General features: G+C 42.4%; 1 protein-coding gene across 6 annotated transcripts in view; it reads right to left on the bottom strand.

The window, feature by feature from the left end:
* Positions 1-2,281: 2,281 nt before the first annotated feature.
* crebbpa (CREB binding lysine acetyltransferase a) overlaps positions 2,282-19,349 on the bottom strand; it is a 41,206-nt gene continuing 24,138 nt past the window's right edge. For 5 of the 6 annotated variants that reach the window (XM_028447352.1, XM_028447526.1, XM_028447437.1 and 2 more), the window contains 20 exons: positions 19,202-19,323; positions 16,577-16,783; positions 15,526-15,816; positions 15,063-15,242; positions 14,312-14,483; positions 11,529-11,647; positions 11,174-11,413; positions 10,979-11,067; positions 9,682-9,762; positions 9,430-9,486; positions 9,039-9,116; positions 8,883-8,950; positions 8,647-8,797; positions 8,384-8,530; positions 8,048-8,161; positions 7,768-7,933; positions 7,462-7,629; positions 7,094-7,255; positions 6,574-6,855; positions 2,282-5,742 (listed from right to left, as the gene is read on the bottom strand). In XM_028447352.1, the coding sequence (XP_028303153.1) occupies positions 3,490-5,742; positions 6,574-6,855; positions 7,094-7,255; positions 7,462-7,629; positions 7,768-7,933; positions 8,048-8,161; positions 8,384-8,530; positions 8,647-8,797; positions 8,883-8,950; positions 9,039-9,116; positions 9,430-9,486; positions 9,682-9,762; positions 10,979-11,067; positions 11,174-11,413; positions 11,529-11,647; positions 14,312-14,483; positions 15,063-15,242; positions 15,526-15,816; positions 16,577-16,783; positions 19,202-19,323 (5,147 nt within the window). In that variant the 3' untranslated portion in view covers positions 2,282-3,489. The remainder of the gene's footprint in view (positions 5,743-6,573; positions 6,856-7,093; positions 7,256-7,461; positions 7,630-7,767; positions 7,934-8,047; positions 8,162-8,383; positions 8,531-8,646; positions 8,798-8,882; positions 8,951-9,038; positions 9,117-9,429; positions 9,487-9,681; positions 9,763-10,978; positions 11,068-11,173; positions 11,414-11,528; positions 11,648-14,311; positions 14,484-15,062; positions 15,243-15,525; positions 15,817-16,576; positions 16,784-19,201; positions 19,324-19,349) is intronic. The other variant, XM_028447766.1, reaches the window with a different exon arrangement.

The following is a 19,349-nucleotide window of genomic DNA, read 5'->3' as shown; positions in this document are numbered from 1 at the left end:
CAGCACTCAATTGGAATAAAGGACAAATCCTGCATTTGTATTAAGAAAAAATTAAAATGATGGGATCTAAATTGAAAAGAAGTTTTCCTCAAGGCGTCATTCTTGGATCTCTTTTGTTTTAAACAAAAACCAACCTAAACTAAATTAAATGTTAGATGTTATTGCTTACCTGCAGTGAGATGTTTGTCAGGTATGAACCCAGCAGGTCTCTCAGAATTATGGACACAGGTCAGATAATGGAGCCCAGAGCTCACAGTAAACATGGTGCTTTTAGTTGTTATGCTGCAAAGAAGTGGAACAAATTGCCAGCAGAGCTAAAATCAGCATCCAATGTGAACATTTTTAAATCAGAGTTAAAGGCACTTTTTTTCCCTACTGCGTATGATTAAGAGGGAGACTTTTTAGTTGTTTATTGATTTTAAATGTTTCTTTTGATTTTAAGCTGTTGAATGTTTTCTGTTGCACTTCTTGATCATGTAAAGCACATTCAGTTGCCTTGTGTATGAAATGCGCTATACAAATACATTTGCCTTGCCATACAAGTAGTGCAATGAAAATTCACAAAAGAAGCCAAAAAAACCTTTGTGGAAATGGGGAGCCATTTCCACAAAGGTTCCAAACAAACAATGCATGATGTTCTATGCATTTTGTCAGCTACGCTCTAAATAAGTAATGTGCCATTTTTGATTTTACTATCAGACAAATCAAATATTTGTCTTGTTTTCAACCAAATTCTTTAGAATTGCCCTGGTTTTAGTCATTTAATTTAAAGATGATCCCAACAATTCCATCAGTAATCAAATCAAACTACTTCTGGTTATATTTTAGAAATGGTATCTGTATGTCTAATGCCATCCAAATTTAACTTGAATACTAAAATATCGATGTCAACATTATAAAAAAATGGGTTTAGTGTGCAAAGTCCAGATGTATTAATAAAAAAAAAAAATAAAATAAAACTAAAAATCCTGGTTAGTATGAGAATAGTCCAGCTGCATTTTCCAAGCCTTGGTTTGCCAGTTGAAGCCCGATTAAGAAAAGGGCGATCACTTACAGCCAAGAAAGACTAAACCATTTATTTATTTAAAGTGTGAGACACTAGTTAAAGGGAATAGGCCTTTGATATTCAGTCCATCTCATTGTTCTCAGAGTATTCTATATTTTGACGCCAATAATGAGTAGACTTGTTTCCAGTTTGCAGCCCAGAATCTTTGTATTGCCTGGAGAACTGTGTAAAAAAAAAAAATGATTTGACGATATATTGTGATATTTCACTTAGTGATTATCAAATCAATCCAAAAAATGTCCAAATCCATTTTTTTTTAAAATCATGTTTACCTTCTACCTCACTCAATGCATTTTAGCTTCAAAGTTGCACTTTATTTTTTATAAAACATACTGGACACATTTATAGATGTATGTGGTTACATACTGTTGTTGAAGCAAAAGTTAAAACTTTTTTGAAAAATGTAATTTGACAGTTTAATATAATACTTTTTTATATTGGTACTTGAATTAGCTAGTTGCAATTTACTTGTTCTCGCAAGTGTAAAAAAAAATGAAACCATTTTTATTTCATACCATCGTGTACTTGTGAAGGTAAAATTTGTAATTGATATAATGTATATCATATTGTTTAGTATAGGGATATATCATATCATGTAAATCGTGTCATACTGAACTGGTACCAGTCTGCAGATGGATGATCTGGGCAACTCGCCAAAGCTTCCTCTGCATTTGCCAGTTAATCTACTCATCAGATGATAATTGAAGTACACTACTTTGTAACTGCAGGAAAATACACTCCTTTCACAACGTGAAGCCGGGGGTGCAAAGATGCTTACAAAGCATGTTTGCAACAGGAGGTGTTGCTACCTTTGTGGCGTTTCTGTCTGTAGTGAAGTTAAAGTGATTAAAGTGACCCATTTTCTGTCCGCTTTAACAATCATTGGCTGCATAACAACACATCCGGAGTTTAAAATAACATAAGAATGACTTCACCAGCAATTTCACAATTATGTTTGACATGAGACAGATTACCTGATAGCAGAGAATACCTATGAAAATTCTCAGTACAAGAGTTATAATGTAAAATACTGTCCCGTTCTCTTAAGAGTGAGAAAATGTTCCCCCATAATTACTGATAACATTTAACTATTCAAGAAGTGAAAAAATAATTAAAAACAGATGGAAGCTTTTTGTGTTAAAACTGAAAACTGTTGCACTAACACACACACATGAGAAGTGAGGCCTCATCATATAGTCAACAGAGTACTGGATGTCTTCTGCTGCACAAAGTTTATTTAACAATATGGTATATAAGTAAGAAATGAGTCTTTGCCATTCTATACAGGGGTTTCATTCCCTCTTCCTTATATTTTGTATTTTATTTAATAGCTTGACTTATAACAGGAGAAAAAGTTGATCTCCCTACTTCAAGTTTAATGTGAGAGGAACGAGGTTTGATGACTTTAATTTTTTCTCAAAGTAAATCTCAAATGCACTCTTCGCCTTGTGATAGCACACATTTACCAGCAAATTTAAGAGGATGGTGTCACCTGCGACTTTACCTACATATAACCATTTTTATTTCACCTCAGCTTAGGGAAGTGGTTTTTTCCTCTCTTTACAACATTTGTATAACAAACTTTTTTCTTTTCTTTTTTTTTTTTGTCAAAGAAACAAATTTCTACATCCGCAAAACAGATTCCCCTCATATCCCAGGCCACTTAGACGGCAAGAGTCTTTGTTGTCAACAATGGTGATGCCATTCAAAGCTGTGTTTTGCTTAGTAAGGGTTGTGACAGTGTCTTCATGTGCGCCCGCATACACAAACCAGCTGCAGGCTGCTTCCTTATGTAATACAACTGAGTGCTCTTCATACACAAAACAAAAAAAGGGAGCGGGTCTCTGTCCCTGAAAGTATTGTCTCGTAGTCATGGTACAACACTAGAATGCAACTGCCATGCAACTGCATAAAAGCTTAATAGTATGAAACCCTGGCATGATTCCCAAACAAAATATTTTACAGTTTTTACAAAAAAAAATGCATTTAGGTTCTTTTTTCCGCCCAAAACATACAAAATAAAAAGATATGAATAATATAATGCAATTGTACATTTTCTTAAAAAAGAAATAAAGGCATGAAACCATACACAAAAAAAAAGAAAACGAACCAACCAAAAACAGAGTACTGAACACATTTGGTCTCAACCAAAAATATATATTCTGTGATTTTTATTTTATTTAAGAAGCAACTCACAAATCCCTCAATATATATCCACCTTTGTGGTTTAGGAAACTTTTCCATTCTCTACAAGTGTTGACTTTTTTTCACAACTTTTTGTGACAGTTGAAACTTTTTGTCAGTACAAAAAAAAAAAAACAAAAACAAAACATTGTCAACTTTAGAAAGAACAAAGCCCTCCAATGGGGTAGGAAAAAAAGGAGCCTGGATTATGGGAGTGTCTTTAAATCTCTGGAAAAATGCTACAATCCCTCCACAAACTTTTCCAGAGTGTCTCCTGTAGCGTCGCCCACCATCCCCAAGTCATTGTTCAGCCCTCCTCTGTTGGGTGTGTTAAGCTGCGGAAGCATAGCACTCTGTTCTGGAGTCCCCAAGTGGCCCTGCTCCATAGACTGCAGTGGACCTCCCAGCCCTGGGTGAGGAGAACCTGAATGTGGCAGGGGCGGGTGCTGAGGGGAGGGCTGGGGCTGGTTCTGGACTTGTGGTGAGGGACTGGAATGTGGCGGCTGCTGGGCCTGCTGTTGCGATGGTGGGCAGGGCGACTGGACCGGTGCAGGGGAGCGGACCTGGTTGCCGAGAGAGTTTGCTAGTGCGGGCTGGCCTGGTAGGTGGGCTGCGGTTTGGGGCTGACCAGCTAGCATGTGAGTCTGGGGGCTCATGGGGCTTGGCTGTGCCGGGGAGCCCATTTGCTGCTTGAGGACGGCCTGTTGTTGTGGGAGTTGCTGTTGCTGCTGCTGAAGTAATCGCTGATGCAGCAGGTTTTGGGTGGAGTCCATCCCCATGCCCTGCTGGGCCATCTGTGCCATTGGTGGGAGTTGACCCATTGGACCTGGTGATGCAGCAGCTCCACTCTGCAAGGCTATCTGCTGCTGCTGCTGCTGCATGCGGAGCTGGGAGTATGTAGTTGCTGTTCCTGATGCCTGAGCAGGAAATTGACCAGGAAGGCCCTGTTGCATCAGTCCTTGCTGCTGCTGCTGTTGTTGTCTTAAAAGCTGTCGACGGTAGAGCTCCTGAATCTGAGGGTTGGCGTTGTGTGCCGCATTTATCAGTTGCCCTTGAGCCCCTAACTGAGCCAAGCCCTGAACAGGAGGCTGTTGCTGCTGTTGCTGAGGGGGAATCCCCTGCCTCTGCACCGCAGCACCAGGCATGGTCATGGTTTGCATGGTTGGTAGGCCGGGCTGCTGCTGCGGACCTACTTGTTGCTGCGGCTGGTTGGCGTGGTACTTGGCCGTCCGCTGTTTGATGAAAGCAGCCATTAGCTGAGGGTTGGACTTGAGGATGTTGAGCACTTGCTGCTGCTGCTGGGGTGAGCTGGGTGACTTGAGCGTACGTAGGAGGTCTTGCAGGGCATTGGGGGGTATAGCGCCGGGCCTCTGTGGAGTCTGTGGCCGGACACCGGGCTGTTGTGAGATGAGCATCCTCTGGCCTTGCGGAGGCTGCTGCCCTGGTTGCATCATAGTTCTTTGCATGGTCATGGTTTGTTGTGGCGTCTGGCCAGAGATGAGGCCTGGTTGTTGGGTCTGAGCTGCCTGCATAGCCCCTGCAGCTCCAGGCCACTGAGCAGGAGTCATGCCAGGCTGCATAACCTGTGGCCCCCGTGGCCCCGGTACCATTTGCATGGGTGGCTGCATTGGTCCTGCCATGCGTTGTGGCTGCTGAGGTAAGCCATTTATGTTGACTCGGTAATTCTGCTTGTTTTGTTGGGCCTGCGCCATCATTTCGATGTGCCGTGCCATCTTGACTGCAGCCAGCGGAGGCTGCTGCTGTAGCTGCTGCTGCGGTGGTTGGGGTTGCTGGGGAATGGGGGACTGCTGTTGGTGCAGGGGTGACGCCTGCGGCCCAGGTTTACCCTGGGACACAGGTGCTGGAGGCTGCCCAGCACGAGGGGCATTTGGGAAGGACGGGGACATAACTCCCGCGGAGGTGGGAGTCTGCGGCTGGTTGGAAAGTGGCTGCTGTGGCGGTTGAGGAGTGCTCGGCTGGGTGTGGTTGGTTGGGGTGTTGGGGGCAACAGAGGCCGGTGGGGACGGTAGCGGCATCGGCCTGTCTTGCATCGAGGCCATTCTCCTCCTCATCAGCTGGGCCTGCTGAAGCCGGTGCTGCAGCTGCTGCTGGCGAAGCTTGTGCTTGATGTTCAGGCAGAACGGGACCGGACATTTGTTCTCCTGGCAGTGCTTCGCGTGATAGCAACACAAAGCAATGAGCTGCTTGCAGACGGGGCAGCCACCATTGGTTTTGCGCTTGCAACCCTTGGTGTGCTGCACCACCCGCTTCATCTTCTGGCAGGACGGTAAAGAGCAGTTGGCATTGCGACACTGACAGGCGTGGACCAGGGACTGTATGCACCGTTGGATACTTAAACGCCGGCTCTCCTGCGGGCTTTTGGAGGCCTCACCACTCTGGCTGTTGTTGTCATCGTCCAGTCCGAGACCCCACTTGACCATCTGGTGCTCATGTCCCTTTGCGTTGTAGCAATTAATGCAGAGATCAAAGTCCTGAACGGGAAAAGAAAGAGGAGAGAAAACAAATTATACTTCGGCAAAGATTGGAGCTAAAAAATTCAAGATGAATTATCAGCTCAAGCAACCCTAAAACAGCAGTGATTCCCAAACTTTTCAGTCATGTACAATTTAGACCTTTAACCTGAAGCCATGTAACCCCTATTCCTGCACACTAACATAATTATGTGAAAACAGTTAAATTTGTCTCTGAATTTTACCAATCATGTTGAACAATAATGTATAAAATAATAATCTGTAAGCACACAAAAAAAGTTGTTATTCAGATTTATGACTTTTTGCTTTATTTAAATAATTAGCCTACTGGCATCTCTTATTTTGGAAAAATAGATCTACCAAACATTTGTTGACTGAACATATATCAGTAAAACAACATATTCATCACCCTGAAACTGTGAAATACAACTCACTACAATTTGAATGAGAAGGCTAAGGTTGAGAGGATGAACAAAACTCTGTAATGATGAATATTTGAGCTTTTTTGATGAGAATATTTCTGTGGCTGCTATGAGGGGCTCTGACTCTATCATTTGTTTTTATTTTATATTCACGTACCCCCTATGACAGTTTGCGTACCCCACTTTGGGAACCAAGGATTTAGAGTAAAGTACCTCCTGAATATGTACTAAAAGAAACTGCAGTGGAGCTTTTTTAGTAGTTTTTCATTGAACAAAATATTTTCTGCCAGCAGCACAGACAAATGGATAAAAGTCCAAAAATTTCAATGGAAAGTAGACAATTTAAAAAAAAAAAACAAAACAGACATTGATCAGTGAGATTTAAAGCTTTTCCCTTCAACTAACTCACCTCGCACACAGTGCAGTGCCAGCGGGTCTCCACGTGGTGCTTGCACTCATTGCAGGTGTAAACAAAGCGATCCTGTCCCTGGTTGTGCAGCTCCACTAGCATGCACAAAGTGCTCCACTTGCACCTCCTCAAGGAACTGAACTCCCAGTGTTTGTCCCTGGCCAGAGTCAAGAATGCGTCGCGACCGTCCATGAGGTCACAAGACAGCAACGGATCGGGGTCGGCGATGGGCGGCAGCGTGTTGACCATGGGCGCAGGGTGAAGGTGGATCACAAAAAAAACCTACAGTGCAAGTGAAAAAAATTAAGTTGGATGGAGATGTGAAAAAGTAAAAGGATCGCATTAACTCCCAAAATAGGATAACACTAGTTATGTTTTCAAAGCAGCAGCACTTTTAACAAATGTTTATTCCAGACAAACCAATAACTGGCTACAAATTCTCTAATGTAAGAACCAAATAAATAAATGGCTGCGAGTACACTATCATTTGTGTACATTGTGGCATCAAACCGTATCTAACCTCTTTGTGCTTCTCCATGGTGGCGTATAATTTCTGGGATAGGTCATTGGCTACATTCGGCATCCCAGGCTTCTTCTTATTGGCTCGGCTCATGCTGCTCTTGTTTTTATTGGTCTTCTTGTTGTTCTTCTTCTTAGCGTTCTTGCTGTCACCTGGTGTTCCCTGAGAAAGACATGGAATAAATTAAAAACCCAATTCTAGTCATTGCATGATTCAAATATCCCCAGTTGAGATTATTTTACTACCAGTTTCTATTGTATATAAATCATAATGAATTAGCATGTTTAAATCTTGAACAGTATAAATTGCAAATCTAAAAGGTGAAGGTATAAAGAACATTCGAATTCCAAGCCACTGAATCAACACACCTCTGGGATTTCCGAGGCTGCCGTGTTCTCCTCTTTCTTTCTCTCCTCCTCTTCCTGTTCCAGCTCCTTGATGCTCTCCTCCAGTACGTTGGGCCAGAAGTCGCCTTCAAAGTACGGAAGCTCATTGGCGCTGGTCAGCCGGTCTTCGGTGGCCTGCTTAAAAATGTCCTGGGAGGAGAACAGAGAGAAAAAGCACTTTGTTGTTTTTTCTTTAGCTCTGACAAAGTCATCTGAATTGGACGAAGCATATCAATCATTTAATTATGCTCTGCTTAATAAAACTGATTCATCAACTCTCATTCCAACCTTGTAGTCGTGCAGGATCCTCTCTGCAAAAGCCTTGTCCAACATCTTCCTGTACCACTCTTGCAGTCTTTTGGGCTTGGGGATCTTTTGATCGGCCGGATGGCAGTGGAAGATATAGTCGTCTCCTTCACTGGGAGGACATGCCCAGATGTGGCCCTGAGCATAGCTGTCAAGAAAGTAGCAAGAACCAGTGTTACAAAAAAAAAAAAAAAATCATATATGGATAATGGAAACACATTTCACTGAAGTCGATCTCAAGGTTTTTTTTTTTTAAGCTCACCCAAGTTTCTTGACATATTCAAGATAGCCGATAAGGATCTCGTGGTACACTGCTGTGCGTAGAACCCGAGGTCTGAAGAAGTGAATACTGTCAAGGTATGATATGTAGACCCGCCTAATGATTGGACAAAAACACACAATAATAAACAAATTGGCAAGATTATTTGAATCCAGATTAAAATGCTTGTCCTAAATATAGTCAGGATGTGGAAAAATAAGACAAAAATAGCAATAATAATAAATGAATACATAAATAATAATAATAAAAATCAAGTTAAATGAGAAAATAAATAATTTAGGGTAACTTGATGATATACAATAGGAAAAATCTACAAACCGAGTGTTAGGAAAGGGGCATTCGGATCCATACTCCTGCACATGCATTCCAAAGAAGCAAACGTCCACGCCATCAATTTCCTCAAATGCAAAAAGTGCTTTGGTTCTGTAAGGAAACGTCTCTGGCATTTCACCCGTGTCCACAAACCTACCAAACACAAAAGAGGTACAGTATTTAAATATGTCAATGGATCAAAACCTAATTAACTTAATTTCATTGCAATGAGTGACATTCTCATGTGTGATGGAATCTCATGGTCTCACCTGGTTTTCATGCCTGGCTTCACCTCCACTGTTTTGTCAGAGCTTGCCACCACTCGCACAAACACCTCTCCGGCCTCTGGATGGTTCTGTCTCTTCAAGTATTTATTCACACGATCCTCAATGTACATTCCCAATCGTGTCGACTGCAGTCCTGCAGGAAGAACCCACAATTCACTTACAGATCAAAAAACTAAATTTTTTGAATAAGTTTTTCTGAAAGTAAAAACACAACTCACTTTTAGCAGAGAACTTGTTTTCCTTACGTGATTTTCCACTCTTCTTTAAACAGTTGTCACAGATAAATCTAACAGGAGCAAGGAAAAGAGTTAAACCTACGATCACATTTAAAATGTATACTTATAGAAGTCCATGAGAAAGTCTGAAGGTCTCACCCAGATGGCCATATGACATCGTAGTGTAAAACACATATTTGGTGCATCTTTCGTCCACAATCTTTACATTCAACAAACCTGAAGAAAACATACAAAACTGTTTCAGTTCTCTGGATTGTGTCCTAATCTGCATGAAAGCCACTATTATGAAAAATCAGAATAATATTTTTTTTTTTTTTACTTGGTGAAGAGATATACTACTCGATTTGAGTTCATGCCCCCCTAATGTTACACACTTACAAGCTAGCATTAGCATACCCCCAGTTAAAGAAGTTAAGAAGAAAAGATAGTTTTTTTATTTTTAAAAAAGGCAAGAATTGTAACTTTATCAGCAAAAGACAACCAGATAAAAGCTTCCACTGCCTCAAAGCCCCCTCCCCCGTTTACTTACGGTTCTTGGTCAAGTACATCATTCTTCTTCCGTTCAAACTGGTCTTTTGATATCCTCCTGAAATTGAGCAAAAAACAATTAAAAAAAAAGTGACAGTATGCAGTACAAAACACATTTGTATAATTTCTGAGAAAACTACTTTTTAACTAAAGCGGGAGAAATGAGTGAGAAGGCTAATAAGAGAGAAGGTGGGGGGAACAGATTTTGGTTCTAGTTTTCACTGGCAGATTCACAAATGTCTGTTGCACTTACGTCTGTGGCTGTGCCGGATCATCACCCAATGTCACGCTCTCTCCTTGAATCTCATTGAAGCATTTTTCACAGAAGTGGTACCTGCAGAAAGAAAACCAATCAGTTTGAGGACATATCCTCCAAGACATCAATTACAGAATCTAATTTGTTTAAAATCAACATTAAATGCTTGTTTCTTTGTGTGGTACAACTGCTATTTAATGCTCTATAACAGAATTAGGAATCCTTGATCTTCCAAAAAGGGTAAACATGGACTATAGGGGAAAATTAGCTGCAGTTGTGGAAGTTGTACAGCAGGAGGTGCAGATGAGCAGAATAGAAAAGCAATATTTGGTCAAGACTTCTTGTGTCATTAATTCATTATTTCTTATCAATGGCAAAGAAGAGCAGAAAAAAATATCTCAGAAAAGCTGAGTAATACCAGCACTAAAAAAAATGTTTGAGTTTCAGGTTTCTCATGTGTCCTTTAGGTTTTCAATCTGTTTTATTCCCTTTGTGTATAACACTACATCACAGGCTTTAAAATACGACTAAAGTACTGCCTGCATCAGAGAGACAAACCCAAATAAACCCTTTTTAACTTGTAAATAAGAACTTAATCTATTTTCACATATAATTCTGTGAAAACAATTCCTAGGAATTGGATTACTGGAAACCTGTTCTCAAAAGAACCGGTTTTCGATTTCCATCCCTATTCGCCAGTTGGCGGTAATTGTTTTGTGACCATATAATGCATTTCCATGTTATTTTTCTAGTGTGGCTAACGAACATGTTGCGCTCAGCATAACCATCCTGTTTTGTGGAAATTATTTGAAGCATATATATTAAATTATAGAATTATATTAAAAAGTCGACCCAATTAATCCTATTTGACATGTTCGGTACTATTTTGAGAAGTTTAATAGCCAGTGCAGTCATCTAAAAAGGGAAAGGTAATGAAACAGAAACGTAAAGGAAAAATTTTAAGCGAAGTAGAAATAGCTACACCCTGAAAAAAAAATTGAGGACATTTTGAAAATCTGAGCCCCGACTGTAGGTGTAGATTGGCCAAGAAAAACATTTGAAAATGCATTACCTATGTACTTATCTACAAGTTGAATGAAAGATGTTGGGTTATTTTTACTTTAAAAATTTAAACCTCCATAAAATAGAAATCAAGTTCAAACAGAGGTGGTTTAGTCCATTAAATCATTGCAAACTGAAGTTTAGTGTATATTAAAGAAAATCTAGATATCTCAAATGTAAATTTGTTTAGAGTAAAATGCAATGCAAAAACATGTTTTATCCATGTACATACCTATTCTGGTAACTGTAGTATGTGCCTCCAGTTGGTATGGTGCAAAGCTGTTTGCCATAGCAACACAGGGTTTGAGGGGAGAACTCATACTGTTGATAGAAATGAGAAAGAAGATGTCAACAAATGTAAGATGTCATAGACAATCTTGATGAATACAGATTTAATGAACATCTAGATGAAAGGTTTTAGTCACACCTTCCTCCCACAGCAGTATCCCAATCCTTGCATGACCGGGTCAATCTCAGACTCAAACACTTCAGCCAGCTTGGAGCAGAACTTGTATACACGGGATGTCTTGCGGTTGTACAACCAGGCGTTATTGAACATTAGCCAGACGTCATCCACATATTGCCATGGCTCCTGGTATTGACCCGTGTCAAGCTTTCGCTTTATAGTGGAAAGGTCTATGGGGTTCTTAACAATGTCAAAATAATCCTGGAGAAAGGGGAGCAAGCAATAACACTTTAAATAATGAGGATGACTGATCGATGTAAAATTGCCTAAAATACACGTTTTATGTTCTGTCAGTTAGCCAATGTGGTGGACCTACCGGAATACCGAGGAGCATCGGATCTACTGGTTGCCTGAAGGGCAGCGACTCAGGGTCCTGCCTGTACAGAGACTCCAGTGTCTGCATCAGAGCCTGCCGCAACTCCTCAGGCTTAAAGACTGAAAGCAACAGTGAACAAACAAAGTAATTAGGAAAAGAAGACAAGTTAGGGAATTTTATTTCTAATGTCAAAAGAACTACAAAGAAATATTAAACAGATGTCTGTGTTTTACCTCCCAGTAATGTACTAGACCTTCTGTAATCTGTAAACATGGTAAGTGTAAGTGGTTCTCTTTCATAACATTAGTTTTAAAGTCTTACTATGGGATACACACCCCTACGTCATATCCAGAAGACCTTTACCATTTTGCCAATCTGATTGGCTGATGACTACTTTAAGTAGGGCAGGCGGAGAATACATTGGCATTCTTTCAGCTTTTCTTGCTCTGGAAGCTTCGTACGCAGCAGCTCAACCGTCTACAGGTGGACCCATTTGGATTCTGCCACCGGGCGCTGTTGTGTATCCATTCCTCTTAAAGTTTAATTGTGTGCAGTGCCTTCCTTACCCCCACGCTCAGGAATTACACTCCTCCAAAGCTCCCCACAGCTGTCGAAGGAAAGGCCGACCACTGACACCCCGGTCTCTGGCTTGGCTCACGACTGCTAGTCGCCCCCCGCGGCTGTCAAGGAAGACACCGATCCCAACACCTCAGTTGTCGGCTGGGCGTTGTCACCAGGTGTTGGCTGTCGCTTTCCGCTAGCTTATCGGCTAGCTCCTACGCGGTAGCGTTAGCTATCTTTATTGTCAGCTGCACCCCGGCACAGAAGGAGAAGGATGGAGGAGTAGGCCCCAAGCAAGACTGGAGGGGCTAGAAGCTCAGAAGCTCAACTCTGCAGGTGGGAGAAGCTGATTTTTGAGTTGGACATGCACCAGGTCTGCTGCAGGTGCCATGGGCTGGAACACGCCCAGCAGGCCCTGGACGCTCGGGGAGCTTGCTAAAACTGCGTCGGCTTCATGATGAAGAGCCTCTGCAGACGGTTGGCGCACCAGGTGAGCCTGTCGGAGGAGGCCCCATCCCTCCTCCGGTCAGCATCGAGCCTACCGTCGCTGAAAGCATGGAGACGAGCACCCCCGCTGGGGGTCGCAGTCCGACATCACTTTTGTCCTCTGCTCGGAGAGGACATTCTCGACTTGAAATGCGGGGACACTGATGACATCGTTTCGGAGTTCCTCATCTCAGAGGACAAAGAGGGTAATGACATTTTCGTTACCCTGGCTTGGGATGAAAGGCCCGCAGCCTCTGCCGCCTCCACGAAGGGAGGGAGCATCCCAGCCTCTCCTCTTCCCAGCTCCGACCTGGTGGATGTATGCAGATGTACCGCCGACCACCCAATCTGTGGCCCGCTATTGTTACCGAGACATCCCAGTCCCGATACAAGGGGAACCGGCTCTCCACAGCCAGGGGTACGGCGAAGCAGATGCTCCCCGTCTTCCCCAAGCTGTTGGAAGAAGTGGCACACTCCTGGAAGGACCGGCCGTTTACCAACAGGGGTGCTGTCCCGGGTACCTTGTCCTTGGACTGCAAGGAACTGGAGTCTTTAGCCATCCTGGTGACCTGCCTCGCCAGCCTCCACATGCAGGAATTCCAGCTCTGGGTGGCAGCGTGTGGACTGGATCCAGTGCATCATGGCGCACGGAGAGTGTTGGTTACGCAGGAGAGCGCCAGGACCCTGCGCCACATCTTTCTTGATGAAACGGGTGCCTTTGGGCACCGTCACATCCAGGGAGGTGGTGACGGAGAGTGGAGACGTAACCCGAAGGTTGTGGGACAGATATGGGCCGTTACGCATGGGCTGAGGTGGATCTGTCCGCCGGGGTTGAAAACGTGCAGCGCGCACTGTTTTTCTCTCTCCAGATGCTTGGCCACGCGCGCTGCTTTATGCGTTTTCCCCTGCTGGCCCTAGTACCCCTCATCCTTCTCAAGGGCACAGTCTGCTCCTGGTGGCTATGTACTGGCTGGTGGAGATTTACCGGTTGCTGTGCGCTCCCCTTGGCCTCTCCTGCGCCTGTTATTAAGCAACACCTGTCACATTGGGTGGTGGAGGCAATTGTTTTGGCTTATTCAAGTCAGGGTTTGCAGCTGCTTGTGGGCTTGCATGTTCCTTCGACTCAGGGTTTACCCCACCTCCTGGGCAATGTTCAGGGGGGTGTCTGTTCAGGATGTTTGTGCAGCAGCGAGTTGGTCCTTGCCCCTCACTTTTGTCCAGGTTTATTGACTGGATATTTCCGCTCCGTGCTTGGCACGGACGGTTCTCCTGTCCTGATTGGCGCACAGCTTGCCCTGCTGGCTGGTATGGTGTGCGATAAGCTTGCCTGCAATACGGGAGCTACTACATCCCATAGTGAAACATTGAAATGAATGTTGTAAAAGTAAACTATAGGTTATTTACATAACCTTGGTTCTCTGAGTAATATGAGTGAGATGTCTCACAAAGACAACCCTTCTTGCTGGCAGAGCAAGAAAAGATGCTTACAGAATGCCAATGTATTATCCGCCTGCCCTACTCATAGTAGTTGGGACCAGTGGCAAATGAATACATTTTTCATAAGCCAATCAGATTGGCGGAATGAGAAAGGTTTTCTGGACATAACGCAGGGGCATGTATCCCATAGTGAGCTACGTAAATAACCTATAGTTTGGTCTAAACCAGGACTACGTTACAACAGTAAGTGTGTGGAAGCAGTCTAGCCCTTAGCTGTTTGTGATTTTTAATGCGCTCACTTTTTTTCCGCGATTGAGAGGGGGATGTGGAGGTAGTGCCGTTAGCTCCGCTCTCCTCTTCTTCTTTGGGTTCCACCTTAATTTCCGGCTTTTTCTCCTCCACTTCCATAGGCTCGGTCTTTAAGTCTGAAGGCTCTTTCTTTTCCGTCTTCAAAGTCGAATCGTCCTCGGTCTAAAGATAAATGATGACACGACTCGTGAGACAACAAAAAATATGTCAAATTGAAAGAAGCTGTGATTCAGACTCAGCCTGGGGTGCAAGCCAGTTTTTATGGCAATTCTAACAAGAAAAATTAAAACCAGGCACATATTAATGTTCCTTCTTTTTTTCCCCCGGCACATGTGGCACAATGGCTTCTATACAAAAATGCACAAAACTTTTCAACAAACACCAGACCATGCTACATTTGTTAAGGCTAACACCAGTGTTAATTCTGTCGACAATAAGCTAAACTAAAGCTTTTCATCGACGACTCTTTATTCAGTGACTAATTTGTGACGAGAGCATAAACGAATAAAGAATAACAAAAAATAAAACTAGTTAAAAAGGATCAGTATGGAGGGCCTCACTGTTGTCTAAACGTGCAGCACGACCAATATCCGTTGAGTTCAGTTCACAGAGGAGAGAAATAAGAAATCAAAAATGCGTAATGTGCATGTGCTCATTGGAGAAAATGCCAAAAATGTTTAATGAAAGTAAAATTTGATGAAACCAATAAATTATGTTATGAACATCTGAGCTCACACTTACCTCCATTTTAGGCTCAGTTTTAACACCTCCAGCCTCAAACTCTTGCTGGTCATTGTGTGGCTCTGTTTTGACCTCCTGGTTGGGCAAATCTGCTCCAACATGCTGTGGATGGATGTCAGCACTGGCAGCGGAGGCCGGCGTGGGCACACGACTATCCATACTGGCACCAGGTTGAGACAGCTAAATTTAAAAAATAAAGGAAAAGCAGAGAAAAAGACAAATATAAGTTTTTTGTACCAATTTCATTAATTGTTTTTCTGTCATGCATGGCTGAGACAAACTGGACAGCACACTGGTGGGCTTGATGCAACATTCCCATTGATGCAACGATGGCGAGGATTCAGATATTAAATGGAAAAGTAATTGTGAACAGGCTGGCACATGGCAGTGGGGTGAATGGTAGCTTGCAGGGGGGAGGGAGCAGGGTTCAGAGCGGAGGGCATGCGGAGGGACTCTGTCTCACCGGCGTGGTGGGGGGTTGAGGCAGGGGCTGCGTCTGCGCTGCTGGAGGGAGTTCCACCGGGGGCTGGGGCTGAGTTGGGCAGGGCGGGGTGCCACCTGGGGCTGGGGCAGGAAGGGTGGGGGTGGAGCTGCGGCTAGAGGGCTGGGGGTGTGGCAGGTTAGTGGCCACCCCAGCCGTGGAGGCAGAGGAGGCAGCAGGCGGAGGCGTGGAGTGCAAAGAGATTTGGGAAGAGGGTAGCTGAGGGCCCAACGAGGGGCCAAGTGCATTCATGGGGAGGTTAGCGCTCTGGTGCTGTAGAGGTGGATATAGAAACACGCACACACACACACACATACACACACACACACACACACCAAAATCAAACAGACACTAACCCACAGAGAATTAGGTGTTTTTTTTTTTTGTTTTTTTTTTAAAGCAACTTGTGATTGATAAAAGAACAGATAAAAATAGTGTGCCATCATGCAGGGTTGGGTTCAATTACAATTGTAATTGTGTATTTGATTATTAATTAAAATGATGGCATTATAATTGTAAATGTATTTTTTAAAAAGTGTTGTCATAATTGTAATTAAATTGTAGTTGAGTTTAAAAAATTAACTTTGTAATTGTCATGAAAAGTTATAAAAATGGTCAGTTTTAATTCAGCGCAAAACTGGGGAACCACGTTACAGTTTTAGGTACAGTTTTACACATATGTATAGTTAATTAACTATTTTCAAGATTTTCCATATTTTACCATTTTAAAAACATTGAAATTGAGGGTTAATTGTAATTGACTTTCTGAGGATAAAAAATAATTGTAATTTTATTGCAATTGGAGAAAATGCTGGTCACTGTAATCATAACTGAACATGGGTAATTGAAAACGTAATTGTAACTGAAAATTGTAATTGACCCCAAGCCTGCCAGAATGTCTTGTTAATGTTGTCTAAGATTAGGTTCACCCAACATGAGTGGAGGCCACATCAATGAAAATTAGTTACCAACACAGTTAGAGGTCACAGTTAGTTGAACATAGCTACAGATTCCTCGTCTCTCCAAGTCTCACCTGGCTGACAGCCGCTTGGGCTGCTGGTTGTCCCATTCCGGGCCCCACGGTGACATTCAAAGCCCCCGTTGCAGCAGCAGAACTGGGTGGGAACTGCGTCTGAGGGAGGAATTGTCCTTGATTAGCCGTCTGGCCCACCATGTTGCCACCACTGTGTCCGGTCATAACACTCTGGGCTTGGGGCATCCTCGAGGGAGACATTCCCATCTAAAAAAAATAAAAAGAAGAAAAATCATTAGCTGAGTTTTAACAGGGACAGAAACAGATGCCCTTGTATCTACAACTGGGGTTTAATACAAAAAGCCTTTTGAATGTGATGTGGATTTTATTTCTCAATTTCCTAGTTATAGAAACGTAATCAAAATTTTGAAAAGTGTGCTTTAGCGCAGGAATGGGCCACTTCAGTCCTCAAGGGTCACATTCCTGAGACATTTAGATGTGTCCCTGCTCCAACACACCTGAATCAAATGAATGGCTGGTTATCATGCTGTTGCAGAGCTTGATGACAACACATTGGTTTCAACCAGGTGTGTTGGAGCAGGGACACATCTAAAAGTCTCAGGAATCCGGTGTGATGTACTGAGCGCGCATCGTACTAAGATTGTATATGCGCATATATGCGCACTACCAAAAAATGAATTTTTGCTAAAAAAAATTATTAATTTATGCTTATTTTAGTTTTCAAAGTAAACGGACACGTGTTTTATTTGTTTTTTAGATTATGTTAGGGTTAGGTTAGGGCAGGGGTGGCCAATCCTGGTCCTCAAGGGCCCCTATCCAACATGTTTTAGATGTTTCCCTCTTCCAACATACCTGATTCAAATGATTAACTCATCATCAAGCTCTGCAGAAACCTGATAACATTCCTGGTCATTTCAATCAGGTGTGTTGGAAGAGGGAAACATCTAAAACATACTGGATAGGGGCCCTTGAGGACCAGTGCTGGGCACCCCAGGGTTAGGGTTATAATCACAGTACGTAACACCGGCCCTCGGTACTGGAGTTGCCCACCCTTGCTTTAGCCGAATGTTCAAACTACAGCCAGCTAGAAAAGTTTACAACTAATAGACATTTTGCTGTTAAATAGACATTTTGCAGTGAAGCACTAACACTGTAAAAAACTGAAGTTCAAAAGGTCTGAATAAGGTGTGGAGGAACCAGGACAACCTGATGGCAAATGGGCAACTAAGACAAAACAAAAAATCCACAAGGGCGGAAAACATGGACTGATGTCATGCTACTACACCAGCATTCCCAGAGAGAGGGGATATATGCAGGGACCTTTGGAAACTCTGAAAACAAAACATGCAATTAGAGCAAATTAAGAAACCTAGTAGTACAGTGTTCCAACATCTGTGTTATCACAACGAATAGAGATCTATTAAATACAAGAACAAAATCACTGGCAGTGAACTGGGTCCATCATTATTCAGGGTTCCCACACTTTTTTCACAAAGATTTTTATAAACTTTTCCAAAATATTTTACCAAATTTCCATGACAGTTCTAAACTGCTAAAATCTATTCTACCAAAAATGAGTGCGCTTTTTTTAATGTACTAATGTAACAGTGGTCTGCGAGTGTGTGGTGGTTAGTAGCAAAAACGTGGCACAGGGAATGCAAGTTGTGTCCATCACTTATCTATTAAATGGAACATTAAACAACAACTAACTAAGTGCTACCATGTTTAATTATAACATAAGACTACAATTTCTATTAACAGACACTTTTATCTAAAGTATGTGCATGTACAACACAAGGGGTTAGGGTTAAGGGACTTGCTTAACGTCACTTTGAGATGATGCTTAACATCTTTGGAGTTCGATATATTTGAAACATCTATATTTCCAAAACAGTTAAACTCAACGGCCTCAGTTCGTAAAAAACGACATGGCGCTTTATTTTTGAAGGAACCAGAAGTACACATTAGACAGATACGTTGAAAAGCAGTTTGATTGATAAAAGCATAATTAAATGAAACATTGATATATCTTAACCTTTAAAAATGAATACAAAATAACAGCTTTCAACTTACTCTCGTATCCAAAGCAGCACATATTGATGACGTCATGTGTTTTTCCGGTTTCTTCAAAATACAAGTCAGGTCGTGTTTTAGGTCCTGAGACCATTGAGCCTGATGACTTTTATTTTTTAAGCCTGAGACCGTTTCATTTGATGGCTTTTGGTTTGACAAATGACAGGTTTTCCTGATACTTCACTCTGAGACCTGAGGATGTCCTAAAATGTACACCGTACTGTGGCATTGTATGCTCAAAACAGAAATGTCACATTAAAACCTCTCGTCACAAGTTCTGTTTCAAAATCACCAGCAGGAGTTGTTTGTAGAACCATCTCCAAAACCTGAACAGGATTTATCAATTTTTAAAACTGATCCAGAATCAATATATTGACCCGGATCGTCCCCGAAAATCTGTAAATGTAATCACTCGTCATCAAAATTGTTGATTGCTTTCATGCCTGATTTATTTGCAAACATGTTCTTTACAACTGTTTTGTATGAAACGTAGACAACTCAAACTGAAAAATAAACCTAGTTTAAATAAAGGTTAAAAGTTGACCACTTATTAAAAATGTGTTTGCCAAACGACCATATCATGTTTCTCACCGCTGGAACAGAGCTCATGTTTATTTGCTGTGGGTGGTTCATGGGTGAAACAGCTCGAGCTCCCATCGGTGTCTGAGACATCTGAGCATTGGGCAGTGCCATGTGGTTGAACTGGTTAATTCCTGAAGACAAAAGCAGACACAAAGCC

The sequence above is a fragment of the Gouania willdenowi genome, chromosome 1 (assembly GCF_900634775.1).
Source record: "Gouania willdenowi chromosome 1, fGouWil2.1, whole genome shotgun sequence".
NCBI lineage: Eukaryota > Metazoa > Chordata > Actinopteri > Blenniiformes > Gobiesocidae > Gouania > Gouania willdenowi.
This window is presented reverse-complemented; position numbering and strand designations above follow the sequence as displayed.